The 18,340-nt window shown below is 36.7% G+C and overlaps 1 protein-coding gene across 1 annotated transcript in view; it reads left to right on the forward strand.

The window, feature by feature from the left end:
• WDPCP (WD repeat containing planar cell polarity effector) overlaps positions 1-16,817 on the forward strand; it is a 476,454-nt gene extending 459,637 nt beyond the window's left edge. The window contains exon 19 of the mRNA XM_035001449.1: positions 16,060-16,817. Coding sequence (XP_034857340.1) covers positions 16,060-16,136 — 77 coding nt within the window. The 3' untranslated portion in view covers positions 16,137-16,817. The remainder of the gene's footprint in view (positions 1-16,059) is intronic.
• The last annotated feature ends 1,523 nt before the right edge of the window (positions 16,818-18,340 follow it).

Raw genomic sequence — 18,340 nt, forward strand, 5'->3', positions numbered from 1 at the left:
CATATAACGGGGTATGTGAGTGGCTTAGTCAGTTAAGTGTCCGACTCTTGATCTCAGGGTTGTAAGCTCAGCATGGATAACATACAGGTTTACCTTATTATATGACCTTGAAGGCTCTGAAAGAAGTACACTGAGATTGGTTATCTTCTTAAAATAACTCCAAAAAAGAGCTAAATTTCCGAAGTACCAAGATTTTTCTAAATTTTAATAACCTAGAAGTATAATCCTAGTTAAATAACACCAATTTGCTTTTTAAAAAAGTCATGGGGATTAAAACACAATTCTTAAAAAACTCACATTGTGGAGAATTTGGGAAGATGGTGAAGTAGGAGAATCCTGAACTCACCTCCTTCCATGATCACATCCAAGGCTGCAACTACATATAGTGTAACTCAATCTGAAAATGACCTAAAGACTAACAGACTAGCTCTTCCACAGCTAAAAATGTAAAGAAAAAGCCACATCAAGAAGGGTAGAAGGGGGAGGGGGGAAAGAAGGGTAGAAGGGCCAGAGATGTGGCTAGGAATCAAAACCCTGGTGCAGTGACCCACAAGCAAGTGGGATATCAAAAGTGTAGAGGTCCTCCCTGAAGAGCAAGGGGACCAAGCCCGACATTAGGTATATTCTCCACCTGGTGATCTGTGCTGCGAGGACAGGCCCCCATAATGTCTGGCTTTGAAAATCAGCAGGGCTTAACTCCAGAAGAACTGGAGGGCTATAGAACTGAGATTCTATTCTTAAAGAAACCAGCATATTGTAGCATTCACTCCAACACCCAGAAGAGGGGCAAGTGTTCAAAAAGCACGTGGGCCCTACATGAAGAAAACTTTTTACTACCTTTAGGACATGTGCTAGAGGGGCAGGGATCAGTAGGAACTTTCCTGGGAATGGAATTGCTGATGAGCACCATTATTCTTGATGCCCTTCAGCCTCACTAGCCCAACATTGGTGGAAGACAGCACTGACGATCTCTATCTAACTTGCTAGCAGGGCTTACCCAGCCCCAACATTCCCCCCAAACACCCACCCCCACCCTACCTGCCCACCTCAACAGGCACAGCTCCAAAGTGTCTTCTGCCCCAGTAAGGGGGTCCAGCACCACCCGCCAGCAAGTCCACAATAGTTATAGCAGAGCCTGTCAGCCAGCTCTGCCAGAGGCTAATCCCACCAACCAGCACCCCCTCAGCAGCATCAGCCAGGCCTTTCCACCATCTGTGCCAGGGAATAGCCCTGCTCACCAATATGCTGGCAGTAGTCACACCCAGTCATTGCAGTCAGCCAATCTAACCCAGACCCACCATCAGAATGCCCATTAAACTTGTGGCTCAGTCATTAACAGGAGGATGCATGCAGCTCACACAGGAGACATTCCTGAAGCACCTGGTTCTGGTGACCAGTGGATTGCACTACTGCCCCCCCACACCACCGACACCCTGTATACAAAGCCACTATTTTCAAGGCCAGGAGACATAGCTGACCTAGCAAATACATAGAAACAAACACAGAGAGTCAGACAAAATTAAAAGAAGAACAGTCTAAACAATAGAACAGGACAAACCCCAGAAAAAGAACTGAACAAAATGTAGGTAGGCAATCTACTGATAAAGAGTTCAAAGTACTGTTTGCAAAGATGCTGTTTGCTTTTACTAGTGAGATATTTTTCCTTTCATAATGTTCTTACTTTTAGTTATGGCCTTTCCTCCAGATTTGAGAGAAGAGTGGATGAATTCAGTGAGAGTATCAACAAAGATATAAAATATTTTTAAAAAATAAGAGCTAAAGAATACAGTAACATTAATGAAAAACATACTAGAGGGAGTTGAAAGCAGATAGAGGATGCATAAGAACAGATTAATGATCTGGAAGACAGAGTAGTGAAAACCATCAAAGATGAACAGCAAAAAGAGGAAAGAATTTTAAAAATTAAGATAGGTCAAGCAGGGGTGCCTGGGTGGCTCAGTCGGTTAAGCGTCTGCCTTCAGCTCAGGTCATGATCCCAGGGTCCTGGGATCGAGCCCCACATCGGGCTCCCTGCTCTGCGGGAAGCCTGCTTCTCCCTCTCCCACTCCCCCTGCTTGTGTTCCCTCTCTTGCTGTGTCTCTCTGTCAAATAAATAAGTAAAATCTTAAAAAAAAAAAAAAATAGGTCAAGCAACCTCTGGGATGACATCAAGAATACTAACATTCACATTATAGGAGTCCCAGGAGGAGAAGAAAGAGGAAAAGAGGTAGAAAAGTTATTTGAAAAAGTAATAGATGAAAACTTCCCTAACCTGGAGAAGGAAACAAACATCTAGATCCAGGAAACACAGAGACCTAAACAAGATGAACCAAGAAGGTCCACACTAAAACACATAATTATTATAATGGCAAAAATTAAGAAAAGGAGAGAATCTGAAAGCAGTGAGGGAAAAGCAATTAGTTACATACAAGGGATACCTCATAAGGCTATCAGCTCATTTCTCAGCAGAAACTTTTCAGGCCAGAGAAGAGTGGCATGATATATTCAAAGTGCTGAAAGGAAAAAAACCTACAACCAAGAATACTTCACCTGGCAAGTTTATTATTCAGAATTGAAGGAGCAACATAGCATTTCCCAGACAAACAAAAGTTAAAGAAGTTCATCACCACTAAACTGTACAAGAAATGTTAAAGAGCCTTCTTTAAGCAGAAAAGGAAAGGCCATAACTAAAAGTAAGAACATTATGAAAGGAAAAATATCTCACTAGTAAAAGCAAACATATAACATAGCAGTCAATCACTTATAATGCTAGTACAAAGTTTAAAAGACAAAGGTAGGGGGACACCTAGGTAGGCCACATCGGGCTCCCTGATCACTGGGGTGTCTGCTTCTCCCTCTGCCTGCTGCTCCCCCTGCTTATACTCTCTCTCCTTCTCTCTCTGACAAATAAAATCTTTAAAGAAAAATTCTCAAAAGACTAAATTAAAAAAATTTTTTTTAAAGACAAAGGCAGTAAAATCAATTATGTCTACAAAAATTAGTTGAGACATGCAGAATAAAAAAATATACATATGACATCAGACACCTAAAACGTGGAAGGGGGAGTAAAAATATAGTGCTTTTAGGATGTGTTCTAACATAGGTACCCATCAACTTAAAAAAAAAAAATGGACTACTATAAACATAGAGGAGGTTATATTCTATGAGCATCACAGTAACCATGACCAAAAACCTGTAGCTAGATACACAAGAAAATATAAAGAAAGCCAAGTATAACATTAAAGCCATCAAACCACAAGGAAAGAGAGCAAGAGAAGAATGAACAGAGAACTAAAAAAAACAACGAGAATACATTTAACAAAATGGCAATAAGTTCATAACTAACAGTAATTGTTTTAAATATAAACAGACTAAGGGCTCCAATCCAAAGACATAAAGAGACTGAATGGATTAATAAAAATTTAAAAAAAGACCAATCTATATGCTGTCTACAAGAGACTCACTGTATTTATTTATTTATTTATTTTAAGTAGGCTCCTTGCCCAGCATGAAGCCCAATATTGGGCTTGAACTCACCAACTCACTACCCTGAGATCAAGAGTTGGATACTTAACCGACTGAGCCACCCAGGAGCCCCAAGAGATTCACTTTAGATCAAAAGATACATACAACCTGAAAGCAAAGGGATGGAAAGAGATACACTATGCAAATGGAAGAAAACAGAATAAAGGCCTTATATGAAAAACCCACAGCCAACATTATACTCAATGGTAAAAAACTGAGCCTTTTCCCCTACGGTCAGGAACAAGATAAGAACATCCACTCTCATCACTTTTATTCAACATAGTACTAGAAGCCCTAGTCACAATGATTACACAACATAAAGAAATAAAAGGCATCCCCATTTGGCAAGGAAGAAGTAAAACTCTATTTACAGATGACATGAGACTATATATAGAAAACCTTAAAGACTCCATCAAAAAACTACTAGAACTGATAAATGAATTTGGTGAAGTTGCAGGATACAAAATCAACATACAAAATTCTGTTGCATTCCTATATACTAATAATGAAGCAGCAGAAAGTGAAATTAAGAAAACAATCCCATTTACAATTACACCAAAAACAATATCTTAAAGAGGTAAAAGACCTGTTCTCTGAAAACTATAAACCACCAATGAAAGAAATTGAAGAAGACATGCAAAAAAATGGAAAGACATTTCATGCTCATGGATTGGAAGATCAAATATTGCTAAAATGGCTATACTACCCAAAACTATTTACAGATTAAATGCAATTCCTACCAAAATACCAGTAACATTTTTCACAGAACTAGAACAAACAATCCTAAAATTTGTATAGAACCACAAAAGATCCCAAATAGCCAAAGCAATCTTGAAAAAGAAAAACCAGAGGTATCACAATTCCAGATTTCAAGTTATATTACAAAGTGGTAGCAATTAAAACAGTATGGCACTGGCATAAAAACAGATCAATGGAATAGAATAAAAAACACTCAGAAATGAACCCACAATTACACAGTCAATCAACAAAGGAGGAATGAATATACAGTGGGAAAAAGACAGTCTCTTCAACAAATGGGTGTTGGGAAAACTAGACAGCAACATGAAAAAGAATGAAACTGAATCACTTTCTTTTACTATACACAAAAATAAACTCAAAATGGATTAAGGACCTAAATATGAGACTTGAAACCATAAATATCCTTGAAAAGAGCACAGGCAGTAATCTCTCTGACATCAGCCATAGCAACATTTTTAAAGATCTGTTTCCTGAGACAAGGGAAATAAAAGAAAAAATAAACAATTTGGACCTCATCAAAATAAAAAGTTTCTGCACAGTGAAGGAAACAAACAAAATGGAAAGGTAACCTAATGAATAGGAGAAGATATCTGCAAATGACATATCCAATAAAGGATTAGTATCCAAAGTATCTAAAGAACTGATACAACTCAACACCCCAAAAACAAATAATCCAATTAAAAAATGGGCAGAAGACACAAGCAGACTTTCTCCAAAGAAGACATACAGATGACCAGCAGACACATGAAAAGATGCTCAGCATCACTCATCTTAAGGGAAATGCAAATCAAAACCGCAATGAGGTATCATCTCACACCTGTCAGAATGGCTAAAATCAAAAATAAAAGAAACACGTGTTGGCAAGGATGTGGAGGAAAATGAACCCTCATGCACTGTTGGCGGGAATGTAAACTGGTGCAGCCATTGTGGAAAACAGCATGGAGGTTCCTCAAAACGTTAAAAAATAGAACTACCCTATGATCCAGGAATCACACTCCTGGGTATTTATCCCCCTAATACAAAAACACTAATTCAAAGGGATACATGCACCCCTATGTTTATTACTGCAGTATTTAAAACAGCCAAACTAGGGGCACCTGGGTGGCACAGTCACTTGAGCGTCTCAGTTTTGGCTAGGGTCATGTTCTCAGGGTGGTGAGACTGAGTCCCACATCTGGCTCTGCTCTCAGCATGGAGTCTGCTTCAGATTCTCTCTCCCTCTCCCTTTGCCCTTCCCCCTCGTGCTCTCTCTTCTAAAACAAATAAATAAATCTTTTAAAAAATTTTTATTTTATTTTTTTAAAAGATTTTATTTATTTATTTGACAGAGTGATACAAAGCAAAAGAGGGAACACAAGCAGGGGGAGTGGGAGAGGGAGAAGCAGGCTTCCCACTGAGCAGGAAGCCCGATGCGGGGCTCGATCCCAGGACCCTGGGATCATGACCTGAGCCGAAGGCAGATACTTAACAACTGAGCCACCCAGGTGCCCCCCCCAAAATTTTTTTTATTTATTCATTTGAGACAGAGAGATAGAGAGCATGAGCAGGGGGAGGTGCAGAGGCAGAGGGAGAAGCAGGCTCTCTGCTGAGCAGGGAGCCAGATGTGGGTCTCGATCCCAGGACCCTGGGATCATGACCCGAGCCGAAGGCAGAGGCTTAACCATCTGAGCCACCCAGGCGCCCCCAAAAATTTTTATATAAAATAGCCAAACTGTGGAAGCAGCCCAAGTGTACACTGATAGAGGAATGGATAAAGAAGAGGTGATATACACAAACATACACACACAAACACACACACATACACTGGAATATTACTCAGTCAAATCAAAAAGAATGAAATCTTGCCAACTGCAATGACACAGACAGAGCTAAGAAGTATAATGCTAAGTGAAATAAGTCAGTCAGAGAAAGACAAATACCATATGATCTTACGCATATGTGGAATTTAAGAAACAAAACAGATAAACATAGGGGAAGGGGGAAAAAAGAGGGAAGCAAATCATAAGAGACTCTTAATTATAGAGAAAACAAACTGAGGGTTGATGTAGGGAAGGGATGGGGGAATGGGCTAAATGGGTGATAGGTATTAAAGAGGGCACTTGTTGTAACAAGCACTGGGTGTTATATGTAAGTGATGAATCACTAAATTCTACTCCTGAAACCAATATTACTCTATATGTTAACTAACTAGAATTTAAATAAAAACTTGAACAAAACAAATGAACAAAGAAAAAAAAGATAAACCAATAAAGAGACTCTTTATAACATAATTATAAACAGATTATATAAACATATAATTATAAACAGATGGTTACCAGAGGGGAGATTAGGGGAGTTGGGTAGGGGAAATAGGGGATGGGGATTAAAGAGTACACTTACCATGACCAAAAAAAAAAAAAAAAAACTATAAGACACCGATGAATGAACTGAATATGACACAAAGAAATGGAAAAATATTCCATGCTCATGGATTAAAAGAATAATATTGTTAAAATGTCCATAGTACCCAAAGGAATCTGCAGATTCAATGCAATCCCTATCAAAGTATCAATAGTATTTTTCACAAAACTAGAGCAAATAATCCTGAAATTTGTATGGAACCACAAAAATCCCAAATAGCAAAAACAATCTCAAGAAGGAAGAACAAAGCTGGAGGTATCATAATCCCAGATTTCAAACTATACTACAAAGCTATACAACTATACAATGGTAATCAAAACAATATGGTACTGGCACAAAAACAGAAACATAGATTAACAGAAGAGAATAAAGAGCCCAGAAATAAACCCACATTTATATGGTCAATTAATCTATGACAAAGGAAGCAAAGGCAAAAGTAGACAATGAGGAAAAGACAATCTCTTTTTTATTAGTTTTTAAAGTAGCCTACATAGCAAATGTGGGACTTGAACTCACGACCAGTGGGAAAACTGGACATTTACGTGCAAAAGAATGAAACTGGACCACTCTCTTATACTATATAGAAAAATAAACTCAAAATCATTAAAGACCTAAATATGAGACCCGAAACCATAAAACTCCTAGAAGAAAACAAGTGCAGTAAACTCATGGACATTTGTCTTAGCAATATTTTTGGATCTGACCCCTCAAACATGGACAACAAAAGCAAAACAAATATATTTTTTTTTAAGCAAAAACAAGGGCACCTGGGTAGCGCAGTCAGTTAAGCATCTGACTCTCGATTTCAACTCACGTCATGGTCTGAGGGTCGTGAGAGCAACTCCTCTTTCGGGCTCCATGCTGGGCATGCAACCTGCTTGGGATTCTCTCTCTCCCTCTACCGCTCCTCACTCGCTCTCTCTCTCAAAAAAAAAAAAAGGCAAAAAATAAATAACTGGGACTACATCAAACTAAAAAGCTTTTACATAGTGAAGGAAACCAACAACAACAAAAAAAGGCAGCCTACTGAATGAGAGAAGAGATAATATCCAAAATATATAAAGAACTCAGAAAACAACACCAAAAAACCAAACAACCCAGTTTAAAAAATGGGCAGAGGTGATCTGACTTAACATTTTTCTGAAGACATACAGATGGAACAGACATATGAAAAGATGTTCAACATTATTAATCATCAGTGAAACAAACCAAAACCACAATGAGATATCACCTCACACCAGTAGGAATGGCTACTATCAAAATGACAAGAAATAAGTATTAGCAAGGAGGTGGAGAAAAGAGAACCCTCACGCACTATTGGTGAGAATGTAAACTGGTACAGCCACTATGGAAAACAGTATGGAGGATTCCTCAAAAAAATTGAAAACAGAATTACCATATGATCTAGTAATTCTACTTCTGGGTATTTACCTGAATAAAACAAAAACATTAATTTAAAAAGATTTACCCCTACATTTACTGGGGCACTATTTATAATTGCCAAGCTACAGAAGCAAGCTAAGTATCTACAGACAGATGAATAAATAAAGAAGATATCTACACAAAGGAGTATTACTCAGCCATAAAAAAGAAGGAAATCTTGCCATTTGTGTCATGGATGGACCTAGAGGGTATTATGCTAAGTGTGATAAGGCAGATGGAGAATGAGAAATAGCAAATAATTCATTATATGTGGCATCTAAAAAATAAATGAATAAACAATAAAAAAACAGAAACAAACTCATAAATACAGAAAATAAATTGGTGATTGCTAGAGGGGAGAGTGTGGGAAGATGAGCAAAATAGTTATAAAATAAGTCAAAGGGATGAAATGTGCAGCATAGGGAATACAGTCAATAATATTGTAATAACTTGGGACGCCTGGGTGGCTCAGTCGGTTAAGCGTCTGCCTTCAGCTCAGGTCATGATCCCAGGGTCCTGGGATCGAGTCCCGCATCGGGCTCCCTGCTCCGCAGGGAGCCTGCTTCTCCCTCTGCCTCTGCCTTTCTCTCTCTATCTCTCATGAATAAATAAATAAAATCTTTAAAAAAAAATATTGTAATAACTTTGTGTGGTGACAGATGATGCTTTACACTTATAGTGAGCATTTCATAATGTATATTATTGTCAAATCACTATGTTATACATCTGAAACTAATATAACATTGTATGTGAACTATATATACTTACAATAAAATAATTTTAAAAATAAAGGGGCACCTGGCTGGCTTAACCTGTAGAGCATGCAACTCTTGCTCTAAGGGTCGTGAGTTCAAGTCCCACATTTGCCATGTAGGCTACTTAAAAAACTAATAAAAATAAAAATAAACTGAAAAATAAAAAATCCAGATTTAATTTTGCTCTGCTAAAAATCTACTTTGATATTCTACTTCCATTCTCAAAGAAAACAAGCAGCATTCCTTAATTCTCTCACAATTTTTTTTTTAGAGAGGGAGGGGAGAGGGGCAGAGAGAGAGGGGGAGAGAGAATCTTAAGCTCCACGCCCAACACAGAGCCTGATCTCACGACCCTGAGACCATGACCTGAGCCAAAAATCAAGAGTTGGACACTTAACCAACTGAGCCACCCAGGCACCCCAGTCTCACAATTATTCTAACATAAACTACACACAAATATTTTCATGAGTTATATAAGTTTCTTAAAACTTTTCTTGTAAGTAAGCTCTATACCCAATGCAGGGCTTGAACTCATGACTCCAAGATCAAGAGTCACATGCTCTACCAACTGAGCCAGACAGATGCCCTTAAAACTTTTATTTTTTATTTTTATTTTTATTGTTAATTCATTTATTTATTTTTAAGTAGGCTCCATGCCCAGCATGGAGCCCAACATGGGGTCTGAACTCACAACACTGAAATCAAGACCTGAGCTGAGATCAAGAGTTGGATGCTTAACTGACTGAGCCACCCAGGTACCCCCAAACTTTTATTTTTTAAGTATTAAAATAATTTTATTTAGGGGCACCTGGGTGGCTGTCGGTTAACCGTCTGCCTTTGGCTCAGGTCATGATCCCAGGGTGCTGGGGTCAAGTCCCGCATCTGGCTCCTTGCTCGACAGGGAGCCTGCTTCTCCCTCTGCCTGCCGCCTCCCCTGCTTGTTCTCTCTCTCTAACAAATAAAATCTTAAAAAAAAATAAAATAAAGCAATTTTATTTAAAGTCAGTATTTCTACTCTATCACTCAACTATTTACGATAGTTACAAATCATTTTCAGACCATCTCCTGTTAGGAAAAAAGTATGCTTTATTTAAATTCCCTTTAAATATTTCTTAAATATATGTACATTAATTACAAACCACATTCCTCATACTATAACAACTATCTTTACTTTTCATGGTCATTTTAATATTCACCTATATGCATTTATAGCTTTTACCTGTTCATTCAAAAACATAAACAAGTGGACAATGTTTTTATAGATTTAACTATTTTGTTTAAAAGCAAATTTGTACTTGTATAATGAGATGAAGTTCAAAATAATATCAACTTTTATGTAAAAATTTTTAAAAATACCCTTACCAAGTGAGTTACCTCAATAAAGTGGGAAAATCCAAATAGAATATTTAATGGCACTATTTCACCACATAAAACATCAGAGGCACCTTTTCCATGAATCTCTATGGAAGTCTAAGAAAAATATGTTTATGAGATTTATTTAAATTTAGAGAATTATACAACAACTAGTAAAGAAGTGTAGAATTCACCCTACATAAAACAATTTATCCATTGAGCTTTTTTTCTGAATTGCAGCCATATTTCTGTCAGTTCAAATGATGATCTATATATGAGGGATTAATCTGACACAAGACAGTAAAGCTTAATCCTTCAGTATATCATAATCTATTTATTGTGCATGTTAAGAAGATTTCAAATTTAAAAATTATACAGGAAGTGATGCCAGAAATGTACACAGAATAAGATTTTCCTAAAATATTAGGTTTTAATGTCTATATAACATGAATAGACTTTATTTAGAAATGTCAAAAAAAGTCTAAGGTAACATAAATGACTTCTTTATTTTAAAATGTCAAATAAATGTCATTTAATTTTTAAGAGGTAGAATTAAAGCCTTCATTTGATAACACTTTATATAAAAGAATTAAATACAGAAATTTATTGAAGGGGGGACTAGCTAGAAGTCAGCATGTTCTCATTTTGTGTCACTTAATGAAGTTACCACTATCAAGAGAGGAGATGTGTTCACATAATTCACAAGAAGAGTAAAAGGCACTGTCAGACTAAAAGATGATCCTTTGCTTTACTCTGTAATTATTAACATAATATATAAAAAATAAAATTACTCATGACATATACAAGAGATGCGACTAATTTCTTCTTTGAAAACCTGTCCTGCTCATAACCCTGGAAGGGACAGATCTCTTGTACCATTTGACCCTGTCCCTTCACTCCCAACCTTACCTCCAGAACACAACTGATCGAAGCAATTTATTATTATCTCCTGGCAATTTGGAATTATAAGATGGGACACTCAATTGTGGGATGAAGAGCTAGAAGTCATGTAGACTATAGGTCTTAGGCTATCATTTTGAAATGGTCATGATAAGGCCATATGCAAGTAAATACGTGAGCAGGAAAGTCAGTTTATAATGAATAAGAAGAGAGAAACAAACATGCAGAGAAATGTCAATAAGCCAGCTGGTTCCACAGAGCTGTTTCCTAGAGGCTGCCAGCAGTTGAATGAAATGAAATGCCCTTTAAGATATCAACTCGGATTTCCAAGAGAGTTTTACTTGAACCTTTTTGAATGCTTTCTGCTTTCATAAACATTCCTCGATTATGACAATGATTCAGAAAATATTTCATACACAGAGTTCTACAAAATAATTAAGGACTTCCAAAAACAAGACAGAATAATGAAGCAAACTCAAATTTCCTTTAAAGTATCTGAGAACTACTGCTTTTGCATATATGAGAAGCATGAGAGAAATGACACCATTAAATAGATATTGCCCCTTATCCCTCAAAAATCTGCAGTAAAGGGGCACCTGGTTGGCTCAGTCAGTGGAGCATGCAACTTTTGATCTCAGGGTTTTGAGTTTGAGCCCCACATTGGGCATCAAGCTTACTTTTAAAAAAATCTGCAGTAAAGCACTCAAGCTGTGAAACTTCCTCAACCCAGAACCTGTTAACAATCTTACAGGATGTTAATGTCTAGATTTAATTTGAGTTTCTACCTACCTCCTCCATATTTGCGTGATTTTTTCAATTTCTTAATCTTAGACTATTTTATTCTTTGCATCACTTGAATATATTTTATCATTTTGTTATTTAATCCTTTACTTTCTGGTTATTCTAAATTGGTTATACTTAGTTTATATTATTGTCTTAATATTTTTGCTATCTTACCACTTTAAACTCTTATTTTTATCCTCTTATTTAATACTTCTTAAATTTGCATTCAAGTGTTTCTTTATATTTATTTTATCCATATTAGATAACTTTTTTTTTTTGCTTATTTATTTTTAGGTAAACTCTATGTCCAACGTGGAGCTTGAACCCACCACCCTGAGAGCAAGAGTTACATGCTCTACCAACTGAGCCAGCTAGGTGCCCCCAGATTAGATACGTTTTAACCTTATTTTTTCTCTGAATTTAAATTATATATTATAGAATGTTTTTTAAAATACATAAAAATTTTAAAGAATAAAATTTGAAACTTCTATTTCTTTTTACTCTCCTTTTCTGTAAATAGAGGCATACCTCATTTTATTGCACTTTGCTTTACTGGGTTTCACAGAAATTATGTTTTGGGGGTTTTTTGTTTTTTGTTTTTTGCAAACTGAAGCTTTGTGGCAACCCTACACTAAGAAATTTTTTCAATAGTAGTCATTGCTTGCTTCATGTCTCTTGTGTCGTATTTTGATAAGTCTTCCAATATTTCAAACTTTGTCACTATTACTGTATTTGTTATAATGATCTATCATCAGTGATCTTTGATCTTACTATTGCAATTGCCTTGGGGCACCACAAACTGAACCTACATAAGATGACAAACTTAATAATAATTGTTCTGTGAGTTCTGACTGCTCCACCGATGAGCCATTCCTCTGTCTCTCTCCCTCTCCTTAGATTTCCCTATTACCTGAAATACAACAATATTAAAATTAAGCCAATCAGTAATGCTACAATGGCCTCCAAGTGTTCAAGTAAAACAAGGAGCTGCAGGTCTCCCACTATAAATCAGAAGCTAGAAATGATTAAAGTAAAGATGGCATGTCAAAGCTGAGACAGGTCAAAATCTAGGCCTCTTGCACCTAACAGTTAGCCATATTGTGAATGCAAAGAAAAAGTCCTTGAAGAAAATGAAAAGTGCTACAATTGTGATTACACGAATGGTAAGAAAGAGAAACAGCCTTGTTTATTGCTGATATGGAGAAAGTTTTAGTGGTCTAAATAGAAGATTAAATCAGCCACAACAATCCCTTAAGCCAAAATCTAATCCAGATCAAGGTCCTAACTCTTCAATTCTATGAAAGCTCAGAGAGGTGAGGAAGCTGCAGAAGAGAAGTTTGAAGCTAGCAGAAATTGGCTCATGTGTTTAAGGAAAGAAGTGAAGCAGCAAGTGCTGATGTAGAAGCTGCAGGGAGTTAATCTAGAAGATCTAGCTAAGATCATTTATGAAAGTGGCTACACTTAAAAAACAAACTGTCAGTGTAGACAAAACAACCTTCTACTGGAAGAAGGTACCATCTAGGACTTTCATAGCTAGAAGAAAGCCAATGCCTGCCTTCAAAGGACAGGCTCTCTTTTTAGGGGCTAATACAGCTGGTGACTTGAAGTTGAAGCCAATGCCCACTTACCATTCCCAAAATCCTAGAACCCTCTAGAATTACGCTAAATCTGCTCTGCCTTCTGCTCTAGAAATGGAACAACAAAGCCTGCCTGAATGATAGCACATCTGTTTACAACATAGTTTACTGGATATTTTAAGCCCACTGTTGAGAATTACTGCTCAGAAAAAAAGATTCCCCTGAATATATTACTGCTCATTACCAATGCACCTGAGTTCTGATGGAGATACAAAATGAGATTTATTATGTTTCATGCCTTCTAGCACAACATCCAATCTGCAGTCCAAGGATCAATGAGTCATTTCAACTTTCAAGTCTTATTACTGAAGAAATACATTTCATAAGCTGCCATAGATACTGATTCCTCTGAAGATCCGGCAAAGCAAGTTGAAACCTTCTGGAAAGCATTCACCATTCTAAATGCTGTTAAGAACATTCATGATTCATGGGAAGAGGTCAACATGAACAGGAGTTTGGAAGAAGCTGATTCCAACACTCCTGGATGACTTTGAGGAGATCAAGACATCAGTGGAGGAAGGAACTGCAGATGTGGTGAAAATAGCAAGAGAACTAGAACTAGATGCAGAGCCTGAAGATGGGACTAAATTTCTGTGACTGAATCTCATGATGAAACTTAAATGGATTAGGAAAGTTTCTTATGGATGAAGAAAGTGGTTTCTTGAGTTGGAACCTACTCCTGGTGAAGATGCTGTGAAGACATGTTGAAATGACAATGAAGGATTTAGAACATTACAGAAACTTAGTTAATGAAGTAGTGGCAAGGGTATGAGAGGATGGACGCCAATTTTGAAAGCTGCTACTGTTGGTAAATACTATCAAACAGCATCCCACGGTACAGAGAAATCATTCGTGAAAGCAAGAGTCTACTGATGTGGCAAACTTCACTGTTGTCTTATTTTAAGAAATTGCCAAAGCCACCTGAAACTTCAGCAACCACCACCCTAATCAATCAGCAGACATCAATATTAAGGCAAGACTCTCTACCACCAAAGATTACAATTCAGTGAAGTCTCAGATGATCGTCAGCATTTTTTAGCAATAAAGCATTTTTAAATTAAGGTATGTGTATTTTTTAGACATAATGCTATTGTACACTTAACAGACTACACTATAGTGTAAACATAACTTTTATATGCACTGGGAAACCAAAAAATTCATTTGATTCACTTTATTCCAGTGGTCTAGAACTGAACCTGCAACATCTCTGAGGTATGCCTGTATATTATAAAACTGGGATCACGTAACATATATAGTTCAGGGTCCTGCTTTTTTTAGTTGAGTATATTGCAATTACACTTTAATACTCAGCTGTTGATCAGCATTTAGATAAGTTTCATTTTAGGGTTTATATTTACATTGACATATTTACATTATTTTTAAATACTTATTTCTGAGTATTTCCTTAAATCAAATTCCTAGAGTTGGAATGCTGTGTCAAAGAAAATAAATGTTTTTAAGAATTTTTAAACAAGGGCACCTAGGTGGCTCAGTTGGTTAAACGACTGCCTTCAGCTCACATCATGATCCCAGGGTCCTGGGATGGAGCCCTACATCGGGCTCCCTGCTCAGCGGGGGGCCTGCTTCTCCCTCTCCCTCTGCCTGCAGCTCCCTCTGCCTGTGCTCTCCTGGTCTCTGTCAAATAAATAAAATCTTTAAAAAAATTTTTTCAAACATATCACATTCTTTTTCACAAAGTTTAACACAAATTCTCAGGAAACAGGTTCGAATATGATTTTTTTATGGCATACTCAATAAATGCTCATTTTTCTTTGTTAATTTGATAATTATTTCACTGCACTGCTTTTATTTTGAACAATTTTTAAAACATGTATGAGCATTTCATTTATTCTTTCATAAATTGCTTCTTGATCTATTTTGCACTCTCTTAAATGTTAATATCTTTATTAATTTTGCTTACTATAAAATATTACAGATTCAGAAAACGGGGGGGGGAGGAGAGTAAAACTGAATCACAAACTCTCTTTCAAAATCTAACAAAAACAACTGAAGAACATTTTAAAGGGCAGAGAAAACAAACAAGAAAGGAGAAACAACCATATGAAGGGGTCAAAAATAAGCCACTGTGGCATAAAAATTATTTTGAGCTATAGGCATTTGACTTTCTAAAATCCCTTATCTGCCAAAAGCAGAACTCCCAAAAGAATTCAATTGTCATAAAGCCCCTCCCAGGGAACAATTCTAATTTCTTTCCTAAAAAAGAAGTCAGCACTACACCCAGTCAGATTTTGTCACAAAACTATATACATATCATCTTTTCTCCTAAGGACCCACTTATCTTTCCAAAAAGTCATTTGTTTTTTTCGTAAGTGCCCCTTCTCCCCATGCCCCTCTAAGAAGTCATTGTTCTCCCAAAAATGCCCCTCTACCCTCCCACCCCGATTAAGATGCTATATAAGCCCCAAATTCCAAATTTTTCAGTCACATTTAATTCCAATGCAACATACACAATTAAATCTTGTCTTTTCCTCTTGCTAACATGTCTTTGGTAGTTTAATTTGCAGGTCCCCCAAGAATGAACCTAAGAGGCTGGAGGAAAATTTTTCCTGACGATTTGCCACAATCTTCAAAAAAATGTTGACTGAAGAAATGTGTGCAGTGGCTATAATCTTCATCCCACCTCCACCCTAAAGAAGCTCTGAAAAAAGAAATGTCAGAAAAATCATGAGAGTTCTCACAAATTGTGCCCTCTTTCAAAAAAAGCAGATTGAGGAAGTGAGTAGGTAGCTCAGGAAAAAGGGACTGAAAAGGTCTTCAGAGTAGACAAACTCCAAATACATCGTCTATATCCTAGTGAAGAAATGAGGAAACTTCAGGCCCACTGTTTAAAACATAGCATAGCCAACGGTTCACAACAGTAAATCAGAATTTAGCAAAATCAAAAACTAAAAGGAAAGTGAACTATTATAAACTATAAATCTTGAAGTAGAAATACATAAGTAAAATGGAGTAGAATGTTTCTTCCCAGTGGAAGAAAAAGCACGAGGGTTACACAACAAAATGGAGGAAACCATCTGAACTCTGAGATATCCTCCACAGGAAAAGTATATCCCATTGTTAGAAGAAATGAACCCTGGTTCAGACACTTAATAAAATTTCAAAGAAAAAGCACAACCCATTTCCTTTAGAAAAGGCTACACAAACCCCAGCTGAATTACCCTTACTCCCGTAGCCTTCCCAACTATAAGAGTATAGAAAGTAAATACAAGGCATTACCCAACCACCAAACTGTAGCTCAGAGAAGATAAACTGGCCACAGAACAGAAGTCAAGAAGGGGTGCATGGCTGGCTCAGTCAGTGGAGCATGTGACTCTAAGTTTGAGCCCCACATTGGGTGTAGAGATTAAATTTTTTTTGAATCTTTAAAAAAAAAAAAAAGAAGAAGTCAAGGATAATTTAGCCATATTGGATTAAAGAAAATATAAAGTCAGAAGAGGGATCCATATCTTTTTTTTTTAAAGATCTTATTTATTTATTTGACAGAGAGAGACACAGCGAGAGAGGGAACACAAGCAGGGGGAGTAGGAGAGGGAGAAGCAGCCTTCCCGTGGAGCAGGGAGCCCGATGCAGGGCTCGATCCCAGGACCCTGAGATCAGGACCCGAGCCGAAGGCAGACGCTTAACAACTGAGCCACCCAGGCACCCCAGAGGGATCCATATCTTAAGAATGGGCACAATAAAAGGAATATCAAGTCAATCAGAAAATCATATAACAGCATAATGAAAGAAATGAACTTTCTATACAGAAAACCTACAGATAAAAGCTTAGATTATTAAGATCTTTCTTATTTTCTAATGTAAGCATTTGGTACTCCAAATTTCCCTCTGTTTTAGTGCTGTAAATTTAATGCTATAAATTTCCCTCTATTTCTGCATCCCACAAGTATTTATATGTTTGCCTGTATTTTCATTTTAATTCAATTCAAACTATGTTGTAATTTCCCTTGAGACTTCTTTCATCTTCTCTGATCCACAGGTTATTTAAAACTATGCTGTCTAATTTCCAAACGTGTGTATTTTCCAGACACCTTTTTATACTGTTTTATAATTTAATTCCATTACTGTTAGAGAAAAGACTTTGTATGGTTTAAGTTTTTAAAAATTTCTTAAGGTTTGTTTCATGCCCCAGGATATGGTTTATTTTGGCCAGGGGAGAGCAAGCTATGGCCTATTTTTACATCAAAATCCAGTCCCTGACAGCTTTTGTATGGCTCAATGATGAAGAAATTATCTTTACATTTTAAATGATGAAAATATCAAAAGAACATTGCATGACCTGTGAAAATTACATGAAATTCAAATTTCAATGTCCATTAAAAAAAGTATTGTTGGAACATAACCAAACTCATTTATTTATGAATTATCTAACGCTGCTTTTGCACTGCAGTGGCATATTTGAATAGTTGTGACAGAAGCCATACAGCTCATAGTGCCTAAATATTTACTATCTGGCCTTTTACACAAAACATTTGCTGATTCTATTCTTTGTATATGTTCTACAAGCACTTGAAAAGAATATATATTTTATTCTTTTGGGTGTTGTATTCTCTATTTCATTTAGATCCAGTTAGTTGATGTTATTCAGTTGTTTTACATCTTTGTTGATTTTGTTTATCACTTATTGAAAGGAATGTTGAAATTTTCACCTACAAGTGGATTTGCTCATTTCTCCTTTCAGTTCTACCAGTTTTTGCCTCGTGTATTTTTTTAAAGCTCTGTTCTTAAGTAGATAAATATTTAGAATTGTTAAGTCTTCTTGGTTCTTTATTACTATGTAATATCCTT

This window comes from Mirounga leonina, unplaced genomic scaffold (assembly GCF_011800145.1).
Source record: "Mirounga leonina isolate KUSES-001 unplaced genomic scaffold, KU_Mleo_1.0 Mir_125, whole genome shotgun sequence".
NCBI classification, from domain to species: domain Eukaryota; kingdom Metazoa; phylum Chordata; class Mammalia; order Carnivora; family Phocidae; genus Mirounga; species Mirounga leonina.